At 36.7% G+C, this 15,047-nt stretch overlaps 1 protein-coding gene across 6 annotated transcripts in view; it reads right to left on the bottom strand.

The window, feature by feature from the left end:
- Positions 1-15,047, bottom strand: part of ZNF275 (zinc finger protein 275) — a 49,689-nt gene that overhangs the window by 16,768 nt on the left and 17,874 nt on the right. For 3 of the 6 annotated variants that reach the window (XM_031944756.1, XM_031944757.1, XM_031944758.1), the window contains 2 exons: positions 13,370-13,471; positions 8,670-12,180 (listed from right to left, as the gene is read on the bottom strand). The exons of 1 other annotated variant lie outside the window; for it this stretch is intronic. In XM_031944756.1, coding sequence (XP_031800616.1) covers positions 10,904-12,180; positions 13,370-13,471 — 1,379 coding nt within the window. In that variant the 3' untranslated portion in view covers positions 8,670-10,903. Of the gene's footprint in view, positions 1-8,669; positions 12,181-13,369; positions 14,688-15,047 lie in introns of those variants that run through there. 2 more of the 6 variants (XM_031944759.1, XR_004230603.1) reach the window with 2 other exon arrangements.

Genomic DNA, 15,047 nt, shown 5'->3' with positions numbered 1-15,047 from the left:
TGGATTGCTTGCTGTCTATGGGGAGGGTAAGGAGAAAAATTTGGAACACAAGATTTTGCAAAGATGAATATTGAAAACCATCTATGCATGTATTTGGGAAAATAAAAAGCTAAAAAATTTTTTTAAAATCTGTTTTTCAGAAAGGGTTCTGGTTATTCAGAATTCAACTTCCTTTTTGCAATTTTTGCATTTGCTTCACAGCAGCCATTGTGTATATTGTTCTCTTGGCTCTGCTTATTTCACTGTGTCATTTCATACAAATCTCTCACGTTTTACCAGACTTCTCATATACATAATTTCTTACTATAGAATAATACTTTTATTTACATACCATAGCTTTTCTTTTTTCAGTAATCCCTAATTAAATTCCCACCCATTTTGCTTCCAGTTTCTCCCCTCCTCTTCGCCTTCAAACACTACCAGCAGTCCTGAATCAGATACTACCTCCCTCCATTTCCATTCAATGTAAGGTTCCCTTTAGGAGCTCTCCATCTCACGAAGAAAATGAATATTTTTCAAATTTCAAAGCAACACCGAGATCTAAGATCCATCCTGGTCTCTTCTCATTCTGATTATTTTCAGCCAGCTCAGTGTCAGACCTGAAGTCAGGAACAGCTTAGAATTCTACCTCAAATATTTACTAGCTATATGACCCGAGGCAAGCCATTTAACATCTTTCCACCAAACTTCCTTCTTCTCTAAAATAGGAATAATAGTACCTACCTCTCAGGGTTTTTGTGAGGATCAAATGAAGTAACCCCAAAACTTAATATAAAATGATATCTACTATTTCTTCTAGTTTCATGCTGAATTTCATTTTTCCCCTAACAAGTCTGTGGCATGTAGTTAGATGGATGGAAATGACTCCCACATTGGTAATCAGTCATTTCCTGTTAAAATATAATCATTTATATCGTATGACATTATTTGGTATTTAACATATGCAGCCCCTCCAGATTCTCTCAAAGAAAGGATTCGTGACTTATAGGCATACCAACATCTTCCCTTATGCTTAATTTTGCACTGAAATTACTATTATAGTATAATCAATTTAATTTGGAGAGTCTGATAAAGTCCTTCTACTTCCTCATCCTCTGCAAAAGATGCTGGTGTATTTGCTGCAATTATTCCCATCGTGATCTTGCAAAAGCTTAGATAGAGCACTGTAACAGGAAATGACCAAAGAGCCCATGAAATCATATTTCTTGTTGACTTTGGACATAGAATAAAAATAACCTCACCAACTCCTTTATTTACCTCTCTCCAAGGAGAACTTGGGAGCCATCCTTCTATTTAACTTTGACCTTCTCTCTTGTGGTTTCATTTACAAAGGAAATGTCAAGATAGCTATGATTTGATTCCTCTAGCAGAATGGCCATTGGATGGTCACCCAATAAGGGTCTCACATTTAGAACACAAATAGCTATATTAATGTTTCAAATGATCTAAAGACTGACAAAAAGTTTTTTGTATCTTGCTTTGTTTTCTGGTCTGTGTAGTGAAATTTGGGGGTAGCCAAGTGGATTAGTATTCACCAATCTAGATTCTTGAGGTTGAGTAAGTATACAATTAAGAGAAAAATATGAAGCCTTCTATTTCCAGCCACCCAGAAAAGATAACAAGATGGTAGGCATCTACACTGAGATTGGTATGAGGTTTTTTATAAACAAATTTTTATATAAGTACTTATAAACTAAATATATTTAATGTGTCATCATATGGAAAAAAGAAAAAAAGAGGATTATTCATAAAATACGGTAGTTATTTAAAAAATAGAATACATGTTGAAAAATGTGTATTATTGATAAATAAAGGAGTTATAGTCTCAATTTTCATGTTTCATGAAATCAAAGAAAAGTGCTTGTCGGGTCAATTAGGGAGAACTTTCCCAGGGCTCTGGAATTCTCTGCCTTCAGCACTTAAGTCTTTTTGTACCAATAAAAGGAGAAAAAAAGTGAAGGGCTTGTGCTTTACTAGAGGTCAGTTATGGCAAAATAGATGATGCAGAACAAGAAAGATTCAACATGCCTTCAAGCAAGGCTGTTTCTAAGGATCAGAGGGTCTATATGCATTACATATGTCAGGAAAGTTTATGATACATTTTGGGGGGAGTGTTTGGGTGCTGAAGTGATGAAGGTGAGGAGGGTCACTGGTAACTGGCAACTTCAGGAAACTGGCTGAAGTCAGTTCCTGGGGGCCATCTGGAGAGAGTGATTTTGTCTACTTCTCTCATAGCTGCCATAATCAAAAAACTCCTTTATGATCAGCTAGGCTGGTCCTCAGGTAGCAGATATAGTCTTATGTTGGGATCATATTCTCCTATTATCTATTATTATTAATAAACTAAAATACCAGGATGAATTTTAGGGAATAAATATGCTATATTCTCATTTGACAGGATAAAAAATGTGCTTTTAAAGTCTTCAAGCAGAAAAAAATAACAAACAGATAAATATAATTGTAACTAGATACCTTAAAACTCTACTAAGTGGTGGCCTTGGAGCCCCCCAAAACCTGGATTCAAATTCTGCTTCTGATGCACACAGGCATTGTGCTCCTGAACAAGTCACTTAAATTCTCAGGGTTCCAAGCAATTCTCTTAAAACCACAGAAGGTACAAGCCTGTTGAATATCTGCATTGGAAGAAGAAGTTTCCATACTGGGAGCTGCCTACACCAATGAAGTTACAGTTCTGAGCAAAACCAAAAAACCAAAAAGTCATCAGAATGACAACTCAAGTAGACAAAGAAAAAAATAAATCAGAGAATTGAAGATAAATAAATAAGACAACTCATTCAATTCAATTTAAAACTATTTATTGATGAGGTGGAGCCAAGATAGTTGAGAAAACCAAGGAAATTGTCTGAGCTCTCCTCAATTTCTCTCAGAAACAATATTAAATCATGTGTCTAAACAAATTCTGAAGTGACAGAACCTTCAAAAATTCAGAGTGAAACCATTTTCCAACTTGGGATAATTTAGAAGGACTTCAGGAAAGATCTGTCTCTCACTTGGATAAAAGGGAAATGTATCCCAGTGCAGACAGTGTCAGGGAGGCTCTCAGCCACAGCACAGAAGGCAAACTGCCAGCCTGCCAACTCCCAGCACAACAGGCCCAACTAAGATGGGCCACACAGTGCAGTGGACAGGACACCAGCACTGGAAGTCCTGCTGCAAAAAGCCTGTGACTAGAACCCTGGCCCTCAACACAAGAAGCTTGGGACAGTACCTCCTGTGTCCCAGGAGCAGAGCTCAACTTTAAAAGTCATAAAATAGGCTAAAAATGAATAAAAAACAGAAAAGAGCCCTGGCCATAGAAAGCTACTATGGCAACAGGGAAGATCAAAACACAAACTCAGAAGAGGACAATAATGCTTACAAATGAAGCCTCAACGGGGAGGATAAATTGGTCTTAAGCCCTCTTAGAAAAGCTCATAAAGGATTTTAAAAATCAAATAAGAGAGTCTGAAGAAAAATTGGGAAAATAAATGAAAGGTATACTAGAGAGAGTCAACAGATTGGAAAAGGAAGAACAAAAATTGACTGAAAAAAACAATTTCTTAAAAAAATACAATTGGCCAAATGGGAAAAAAAATCCATCAAAGAAAACAGGTCCCTAAAAAGTAGAATTGGCTAAATGGAAAAGGAGGTACAAAAGCTAACTGAAGAAAAATAATTACTTAAAAATTGGAATTGGATAAGTGGAAGCTAATGACTCCATGAGACATCAAGAAACAAACAAACAAACAACCCCAAAAGAATGGAAAAGTAGAAGAAAATATGAAATACCTCATTGGAAAAACAACATGGTTAGCTGTTTCCTTATCCAGCTCATTTGACATATGAGGAAACTGAGGCAAAGAGTTAAGTGACTTTCCCAGGGTTACACAGCCAATAAGCATCAATAATTTTGAGGCTGTATTTGAATTCAGGAAGAGGAATCTCCCTGATTCCAGGCCTGACACTCTATCAATTGTAGTGCTTGCAAGCTGCCCCCTATAATTCTTACTCTCTCTCTCTAATTCTCTACTTACCTTCAATCTTTCTCTGTCTGTTGGCTATTTCAGTACTGTCTACAAACATGTATGTATCTTCCCTATCCACAAAGATTCATTTGTTTTGACAATTCCAGATAGCTATCATTCCATCTCTCTTCTTCTTTTTGTTTTAAACTCCTTCAGAAGGCTGACTGTAATGGATGTCTTCACTTGATTTCTTCTCACTCTCTTGCTAACTCTACAGTGTGCTTGCCAGCTTCATTATTCAACCAAAACTTCTCTCACTAAAGTTACCAATGGTCTCAACGTCCTTTTTTCAATTTTCATCCTATCATTACATCCTACATTCTATTACTGTGGAGGGCACCACCATCTTGCCAGTCACCCAGGCTTACAACCTTGTTGTCATCTCCAACTCCTCATTTTCACCTCACTATGTCTAATAGAGACAAGGTCTGTGCATTCTACTATTTCAGCACAACCCTTCTCTCCTCTGACACGGCCATCACCTGGTACAGGCCCTTATCAACTCATACTTGACCTGGTGCAATAGCCACTGGTGGATCTGCCTACCTCGAATCTCTCTCTATTCTGGTCCATCCTTCTGTACAGGGATATGTACGAATATCAAATGGATATTCCTAAAACACAGATCTGACCATGTCCTTCTTCACCCTCTCTAACCTCCTATTCAACAAATTCTACTGAGTCTCCATCATCTTCACGATTAAATATAAATCCTCTGTCATTCAAAGTTCTTCAAAATGTTCTTCTCAAAAAAACAGGATGTCCCAAAAATTTCAGTGTAGCAATAAAACTTTTGGGATACCCTGTATACTTGTGAACTACTATTATTATCATTCCAAAAGGCCCTGATGGAGGGGGAAGGAATAGTATAAACTAAAGTATATTGGGAAAACAGTGAGAAGGGCAATTTGGCATAGCATATAGCAACAGCATATGCAGATAGAAGTAGTTGAAGATAAACTTGGAAAAGTATTAACAGATTTAGAATTGGAAGGGATATTCATATCACATAGGATCCCAAACTGTGAGCTGAAAGAAACTTTAAAAGTCTAGTCCAACCTACTCATTTTACAGATAAGGAAATTAAAGCCCAGAGAAATGAAATGATTTGTCCAAAGTCACACAGAATCAGGATTTGGACCCAGATCCTCAGACTCAAAATATAATCTTCTTCCCTCATATTACACTACCTCCCAAAGTCTCCAATAGGCAATCTCATCCCTTTCTTTCACTCTCGAGAAAACTAAGGCTCAGAGTGACTTTCCAAAAGATATTAACAAGTATCCCCAACAAGTATCTGTCTGAGTTGGGATTTTTTTTTATTTTTTTAAATAATAGCTTTTTATTCTCAAAATACATGCAAAGACAGTTTTCAATATTCATTCTCGCAAAACCTTGTGTTCCAAATCTTTCACCCTCCCTTCCCTCCAATCCCTCTCCGTTAGACTGCAAGTAATCCAATTGAGCTGGGATTTGAATGTAGAGCCCCTGCTTACAAATTCAGAACCTTTCCAATTATAACCTTATATCTTCAAGATGGGATCAAAAGTATGGAGGGCCTCCAATACAAACATGGCAAGCTATTAAAGGTTTGTTTGGGGGAGTGGGGAAGGGTAACAGTGAGATATAATACAGGGCGAAAAGCAAATGGAAGGAGAAAATGAGACTTTTTTGCCCAAAAAATATACAAGTGTCATTCTGACAGAGGGCCAAAAAGGTACTCCTAGCAAATACAAAAAGGCACAGATTTTACACATTCTCAGCTTGAGACCAAATAAAATGAGAAATAAAAACCAGACAGAATTCAAAAACCATCAGCCTAGCAGATGGACACTCCAATACTCACTTGAAGAACTGCTAGTTCAAAAGGAAACCTGGACAGCAAAAAGTAAACAGCACTCTGAGAGGACCAGGACTGCCTGAACTATTACTATAGGTGAGAAATAAAATCAAAGTACAGCTAAGTCAGACTCTACCCACAAAACTTCAAAAGGAAACAAAAGAACAGGAAAACAACAAGCCACGATAAATAGCAGAGATAAGTTGCAAAAAAAGAGAGTGGTAAACTAAACCAACTATTGATCCTTTGAAAATATTAGCGAAATTACCAGTCTATTAGTACAATTACTAAAGAGAGGAGGAAGAAAAAAACAAATTAATGAAATCATGAACAAGAAAGGAAAGCTTTCACAATATAAGAAAATAAAGGTGATATAATAAATATAAAGGGGATTTGGGGAGCAGACTAGTAATTTTACGATACAGAGAAGATTTTGAGGATCAAGGACAAAATAATTAAAATTTATCAATTGTCAAGACATCAAAGAAACAGAATAGGAATAAATGAATAATAGAAGAAGAAATGGATTCTCTGGCAAATTCTCCTAAACTTTTTTTATTTCTTTTTTGTTGAGGCAATTGGGGTTAAGTGACTTGCCCAGAGAGGGTCACACAATTAGACAGTCTTAAGTGTCTGAGGTCATATTTGAACTCGGGTCCTCCTGACTTCAGGGCTGGTACTCTGTCCACTGTGCCACCTAGCCACCCCTAAACTTTTTAGGAACAAAAATGTTTTAAGTGGTCTAAAGAGGTTGCCCCCACTTAACTTACTAGAATATATGGATTAAAATGTGAAATATGTCTAATATGATTGTTCATGTATAACCTATATCAGATTGCTTGCCATCTTGGGGAGGGAGAAAAAATGGAAATCAAAATCTTATGAAAATAAATGTTAAAAAAAATAAAGAGTATATAGTTAAAACAGATACTAACAAGATATTTGATAGAGTACTGGAGTCATTCTTCAAAATGGAAAGAAGACAAGGATATGCTCTATCATCTTTCATCTAATTGTTAAAGCAATTAAATAATAATAGGTCCTTAAAATGTTTATTAGTTGAAAAGAATATAGGAGTATATAAATATGAAAGAAACTAACCCCCCAATTTACTACTGATCTCATATATGTTCAACAACATGGTAGGCTATATAAATCTACAAAAACATCTGTACTCATAAAAAGGGATTCCATGCAGAATATCAAAAATATGCAAATCATTTGGGTATTAGCTTAACTTAGAATTGAAAAGTGTGTTCTCTTTAAAAAGGAAACAAGGAACATCAATAAATGAAAAGAATATCCTTTGCACCTGATAAAGCTTAAAATATTACTGATATTAATATATAAATTTAATAGAATACTGATTAATTATCCTGGAGATGCTTATGAAAACTGACAAATTGATGGTAACATATAACTAGAAATATTAGCAGAGAAAATTAGCAAATAAAAACTTAATAAAAAGAATTAACAGAGGTATTCATCCTACCAGATTTGAAAACATATTACCAATGGATAGCAAAACCATAAGATTATTACGTTTAAGACAGAAAAAAGTATTAATATCATAGAAGAGATTCCAGAAAAAGAATCAAATTGTTATTCCATGATTTGATGAACTGGATAACAGAAATGGAGAATAATTAACTTGAATCCATAATCCACAGTGCAAAAAAATCCAGATAGTTCAGAGAATTTAAACGTTTAAATCTATTAAAACAAAAGAATAACATTTCTCCCAGCTACAGAGGGAAGATTTACTTCTAAATATTAAAGCATTAAAGGCTATCAAAAACAAGATAGATGTTCATATATATAAAATTAAAATCCTGCACAACTCAATTTACTAAAATAAATATCAAAAATCAATAGAATAGAGAAAATATTTGGAAAAATAACAGATAAACTTTATCAAATGAGATAATGTATGGGAAGGTGCTTTATAAAACACAAATTGCCATATACATATAAACTCTGATAAGAAGAGATTTTATATCTAAAACACATTGAAAATTGACACAAATATATGTAGTCAACACCAAGATTCCATTCAATCCATTATATAAATAAAAAGTTTACACCAGAGGAAAGACATAATAAATCACTGAATTAAAGCACTTCTGAAATGAAATAAAAGGATCCTTCGACAACAGTGCAGACTGGCCCCATTTGTTTTAGAGATCCTAGAGGAAGAAAGGGATTTGGCCAGGTTACACAATGTAGAACTCACCTCTCCTGACCCCTAATACATCAAAACAACAACTTCACAATCAAACACAAAAATGCATATCAAAACAACTTTAAAGTGCCACTCATAAACTTCTGAAACTAGCCAGTGAATGAATAAAATGACAAAAGGCCAGTGAAGCAAAAATTAGGGTGCTATCTTGATTCTGTGGAGAAAAACACAAAGAAAAAAGAATTTGCACCCCAATTTTCAAAGTTCCACTATAGCAGAGAAACTGACAGCAACACAGAATATTCAAGCAAATGATAGCATATTAAGGCAATGATTATTTTTCGAAGACATCAGAGGAGCATATTAACACATACAAATGTATATATATATATATATATATATATATATATATATATGTATGTGTGTGTGTGGGTGTATATTCACAATATATATATATATATATATATATATATATATATATACACGTGTGTGTGTATATAAACACCATTAAGTGAAAAAAGCACATAAAATAGTACCTGTAAAGTGATCACGGGATCTAAATGTGTAACAGAAACATAAGCTCAGAGGATTAAGAAGGACCTTCAAGGTCATCTAGTCCCACTTTTTTTGTAAATGAGGAGTCTGCTGCTTCCAAAGTAGAAATAACTTGTCCAAGATTACACAAGTAGTTAGTAGCAGTCGTTATTCAAACCTAGATCCTTAACTTCAGAAGGTAATCTGGATGAATCCAAATAGGGCTTAAAGCTGTTTTTGTTTTACAAGGATGCTTAGGTTCATAATATTTTTCAATGCAATGAATTAAAACATCTTTTGAGTTTCTTGAGAGTCCATTGCTTTGCAATTTATACTTATGTAGCGAGCAGGATAGAAAGCAAAGCTGGCCATTTCTAGGTAATACACTGTTATTAGTACAGTTGTCCACAAACCACCATGTTAGAGGCCACCACTCTGAAGAAAAAGACAGTAGGATGATTCTTTAACTTCTGAAATCTGGGTCACCAAGATAGGAAATAATAGCTAAGGCCAGACGGTTGCTTCCCCTGGATTGGGAGATCCCTAGGTTGGGTTACAGAATCAGACATTTAAAACTAAAAGATACCATGATGGCCAGAGTCCAATTCTTTCCCTCCCCCCATTCCATCATTTTTCTAATGAGGAAACTGAGGCTCAGAGAGACTGTAAATGCTTTGTCCACAATCATAAAACTAATAAATGTCTGAGCTGGGATTTGAATCCAGGTCCTCTCAACTCTATGTCCAGTGCTCTTATCGGTTGGTAAAAGTATATAACTCATGGCCACCAAAGCCAGATTGAAATATAACTCAAAATGTTTAAAGAAATAAATAAAAATAAAAATACAATACAATATAAGTTAATTTACGTTTTTCTAAGTCAATACACAGTCTGTAGGGTTGTTTCTACTTAAGTTTGACACCACTGTACTATGGCATGCAGATTCAGAAACGTCTTGATTCATTCAGAAGTAACTGGATCTAGTCAGCTGATTCAAGCTAACTAAATTGGTAAGGGTAAAATTTATAATCCAGGATACATTTATTAAATTACAATCATAAATAAAATTGACAAGAGGTACATTTTTCCTCCAGGAGGAAAATCTGCACAAAGAAACTGATTTAAGATCACTGGCTCCTTGGACCACCATCCTTCTATTTGTATTTGTTGCTATGCTTTTTCAAATCAATATTCTTATAATGGGTTACTTAGGATTTCCAAGTGTTCAGACTTTTCATTTATGATATTTTAGATGGACCATATATTGGTAACATGGGGAAAGATCTCAATTTCATTAGTAAATGCTATCCAATTTACACTGTACAATAGCTTAGACTACTGTTGAGAAGTTTTCCTATAGAAAACTAATCTTCATTCTGGGTGAATCATTCTTAGTCTCAGAGAGGATGGATGGCCTTTTCCCAGTACAGAGGCCCAGGTTTCTTCTTGAACTGTTGATACATCCAATGTCTATACCATGTGTAGGTCTCTTGAGGGATGACATTCTTATTTAAATGCCATTGCCAAGTCAGGTTTTTAAGCAATACAGTGACATGATGAAATCTTTTCTGAAGATTAATCTGAAAGCTGGGAACAAATGAATTATAGGAAAGAAACACTGGAAAGAGATTGCCAGAGGGGAAGTAATCAAGAGCCTGGCCTACAATGGTGGGACTAAAAGAGATGAACTGAAGAAACACTGAAGAATATTTACTACTACATTGTCAATGGGATGTTCTTCTCTATACTTAGGTAACAGAAAATGTGTCATGTGCTTTCCAAAAGTTTTAAAATATTTGATGGAGATTGGCTCAATTGTAGCTGTAGTGAAGAAAGTGCTTCATAAGCTGTAAAGTGCTATGTGAGTGTGAATTATTTTCATTACACTTATGGGTAGGCAAACCATGACAATGATACAAAGATTTTTCATACACAATTTTTCTGCTTTGTGTTTTCTAATATAATTGAGGCCTACATTCTGACTGAAGGGTTTTTCACATTCATTACATTCACAAAGTTTCTCTCCATTATGAATTTTCTGATGATGTATATATTACACTGACATATATACATATATCAGTATGTACAATGACATATAGTCCACTGATGGTCCATAAGACTGCGGTTATAATAATAGCCAAAATTCATGAGTTTTTCTGTCACTTGAATTCTCCAATATTGACTAAGCCCTGATATTTTCCAAAAGGTTTTCCTCTATTCATTAGATCAACAGGGATTTGCTTTACTATTAACTGTCTAATGGTTAACAAAATCCAAGTATTTTCTGAAAGTTTTCCCAAACTCCTTACTTTCACTGGGTTTCTAACTACTATGAGTTTTTTGATGTCTGTAAAGGGCTGAACTCTTCCTAAAGGCCTTCCCACACTCATCACATCCATGGAGTGATGGTCCACTATGAATTCTCCGATGTCGATTAAGACCTGAACTCCTCCTGAAGGTTTTCCCACATTCATTACATTCATAAGGTTTTGCTCCACTATGAATTCTCCTATGTTTAATAAGATCTGAAGGTCCCCTGAAAGTTTTTCCACATTCAATACATTCATAAGGTTTCTCTCCAGTATGAATTCTCTGATGCTCCAGAAGGCTTGAGCTTTGCCTGAAAGGTTTCCCACATTCCTTACATTCATAGGGTTTTTCTCCTGTATGAATTCGTCGATGTTTGGTAAGCTCTGAACTCCTTCTGAATGCCTTCCCACACTGAATACATTCAAATGGTTTGGCTCCACTATGAATTCTCTGATGTTCAAGAAGGCCGGATTGCCCCCGAAAGGCTTTACCACATTCATCACACTTATAGGGTTTTTCTCCGGTATGAATTCTCTGATGCTTAATAAGATCTGAATGTTCCCTGAAGCCTTTTCTACAGTCATTACATTCAAAAGGCTTCTCACCACTGTGAATTCTCTGATGCCGAATAAGGTGTGTGCTAACCTTGAAGGCTCTGCCACATTCATTACATTCATAGGGCTTCTCTCCACTGTGAACTTTCTGATGCTGACTAAGGCCTGTACTCCTCTTAAAGGACTTTCCACATTCATTACATCGATAGGGCTTTATTATGCTATGAATTCGTCTATGTCTACTAAGACCTGAGCTCCTCCTGAAAGCTTTCCCACATTCCTTACATTTATAGGGTTTTGCTCCACTGTGAATTCTCTCATGTTCAATAAGTTCTGAGTGTCCCTTGAAGGCTTTCCCACATGCCTCACATTCATGGGGTTTCTCTCCACTATGGATTCGCTCATGCTGAATAAGTTCTATGTTAAGTCTGAAGGTTTTCCCACAGTCTTTACATTCATAGGCATTCTCTACCCTTTGCTCCTGTCTCTGGTTTTGTTTTGGAAAGTCTGAATTATTTGTGAAGCTGTGATGTGAATCGTACGGATGGGCCCTATCTCCTACAGGCTTTCCCTGCTGCCGCTCTAACCTGCCCTCAAAGTCACAGTGTCCTCCAACTAAAGAGTCCTGGTGAATCCCCTCTGGGGATCCTGCTGACAACATTCCCTGGATTTTCACTTCTTCACCAACTTCCTGCTGTGGAATAGATGCCTCTTTCTCAGTCACAGAGCTCTTAGCTGAAATGATAAATAGAAAATACCCAGATCAATAGAGTGCGAGAATCATTACATAAACGAATGCCTACTGCAGGCAGGTGTCTTGGAAAGAGCCTCAGTACAACTCTTAAGGTAGCAGATGAGAACTGGATGAGGAAGGAAAGGAAATGGAGACATAAGAGGAACGGCTGGCACGAATGGCAAAGCAAGTAGAGAAAAGAGGTGGGTCCGTCAAAGAAGGTGGACAATATCACAACAGTAGAAGATGAGAAAATGAGGAGTAACAGAAGGAGCAGTGAAAAAGAGCGATCAGGCCAAGAGCTGTGGTCAAGAAGAGAGACCAAGAAAAGTGACAATGACTGTTAGTAGAAGCACAAAGAAGTGGAGTATTTGTGACGAAATGGGCTCCCAAAGTACCAGCACTGCTTCCTGATCCAGGATTACTGGATCTCCTCTACAGGATGTCAAAAAGAGGAGATGGATAAAGCAATAGCTCTGTCTAGGTATTGCAACATCTGTTTATCTCTTCCAGAACCCTTCTTCTACTTCAGTAAAAGAAATCTAACAAGCAAGACCACCAGCCAGATGAAGACAAATAACATTTATTATAATAGATAGGATAACTTTAAGGATTTTCTTTTAATTTACAACTAGAAATATGAGCTTTACTCCAAAATAATTTAGTACTTAACTGTCTTGCTTCTATTTGCATCCCCAACTCTTAGCACAGTGCCTAATATATTGGAAACTTATTTGCTCCATCTATTTATCTAGTTACTGTAGGTGGAATAGCCTTAGGCTTTTTCCCAATACATAAGTGACTTTTTACCAAAAATGTTTTCCCTTAAGAAATAATATTTAGTCCAAGTTTCTTTTTTATAAGACCTATCTGTAAGCTCAGACATTTACATTTGAGCCCAGACAAACTCCATCTATCCTAGCATCAGTGGTATATTCCTCAAACACTCCAAAATGAGAGGGGGGTAGAGAAAGATAGTCCTTTTTTTCTGATGGCATGAAAGGTATGGGATAGCAACTGCTGGGGTCTAAAGGAAGAGATGACCAGAAGAAATGGAAAGGAAGGCACCATTAGGCATAATGACACCTTTCGCCTGGACAGAACAAAGTAGCATCAAGGAGACCACATCTATATAAATCAAACAACTGTCCCCACCTCATTGAACAACTAAGCTGTCATTTATTCACTCACCACCATGGATCTCTTGAACCTCAGTTCTGGGCAGATCTGGCAAGCATGGTACTTCCCCTCGCTCCAGCTGGAAGATCAGGTCAGGTTTGGAAACAGGAAATCCTGCTCGTGGGAAAGGAAGCCACATGTGGCCATTTGGTCTTAGGACTGACCCAGAGATGCCCCAGAGCTCAGTCCCAACCAGACTGTGTTCAGGGATTTTACAGAGAAACAACTAGAAAGGTTCAAATGAAGAACACCTATGGAGAGTAAGGCTTACCATAAGAATTTTCTCTACTAGAACCTAAAGTTAACTGGGCTAAGAATAACCATAACATCTGAGATTTCACAGATTTAAGAAGTTCAGGGCTCTACCACACAGGTCAGTACTTGGTCTGCAACTTAAAAGACTTATGTGGGCCACTGAAAAGTTAAGTAACTGGCCTACCATCACAGAGCCCCCTATAAGGTGTCAGAGGAAGAATTTGAAGCCACGGCTTCCTAACTCCAAAGCCATGTCTTATCCACTATACCACACTACCCTCTTCACGATCCCACAAAATTAATTGAATAAAAATATGATAAGTGTTTTAAAGATTCCACAGTAGGAAAAGCAAGATCAAGAGATCCAGGTTCCCCTTAGTTGTGGGAGCTCAAATAACTTACCCTTTTGGAGGCTCCATATCTCTATAAAATGAGGTTTAGATGAGATAATATCTATAGGCCTTTCCAGCACAATGATTTGAAATTCCTCTCTGTTCTAAGTCTGAATGCAAGCAATTCAGAGACATCTGGACCAGCACCAGCACCACCACCACACACGCACAAGCAGAAAAAGATCAAGGGTTCCAAGGAAGTCAACAATAACAATGATTAAGGAGAAGGAATAATCTGTCCTTCATGTGAGGATACTAAAAAGTTAAGTTTTTTTGGGTCCAAAAAGAGCAAAGCAGACAGGGGATGTTATCAAAGGGAAAAAGGGGGATTCCCTCCAACTTAAATCTGAAAGAGAGGAGCAGGTTTTAAGACAAAAGGAAGTCTTATTTTATACACAGAAGAATATAGGAGAAATTCAATTTGAGGCTGTGGGCGTTCAAAAACTTTAACCATGTTGGACATAAAGCAGTCCTTACTTTCTTTGGTTTATCCCCATATGAACAAGCTCTTTGACCATTCAAGGAGTAGACATAATTGGAGAAACCTGATAATGATAGTGCTACCCACCTCTCAATGGGCAGCAGACTCAGGGTCGAGCATGATATCTATTGGACACGGCCAACTTGGGGATTGGTTTCATTACACTCAGCTGATTTGTCATAAGGTCTTCAATTTTCTTTTTCTTTTTTCCAATGGGGAGAAAAGAATGCTCAATAAGTGAACATTTTTTCCCCTGAAAACTAACAAGAAAGGGAACAGAACCCCATTCGAGCATTATAGAATTTAGAGAATGAAGCCATGCACTTGCATTCATCTCTCCCATGGTCTATAATCTTCAGTCATGTCCCTTCCCTGCCTACTCCCTTTTATCTCCTAAAAATTCACCAAGTCACTTCTCATGTGGAAATTGTCACATCATGGGGTCATTTCAAATTTATCTTCCCTTGAATTGTCTATGGGTTTCCTGTATATTTGGGTGTGGTGACCAGACTATTCAGTATCTCACATACTCAACAGATGTGAGTGGGCACAAAGACAAGGT

Source organism: Sarcophilus harrisii, chromosome X (genome assembly GCF_902635505.1).
Source record: "Sarcophilus harrisii chromosome X, mSarHar1.11, whole genome shotgun sequence".
In the NCBI taxonomy this organism is placed as follows: domain Eukaryota; kingdom Metazoa; phylum Chordata; class Mammalia; order Dasyuromorphia; family Dasyuridae; genus Sarcophilus; species Sarcophilus harrisii.
The sequence above is the reverse complement of the archived record's forward strand: the minus strand, read 5'-3'. Positions and strand labels throughout refer to the sequence as shown.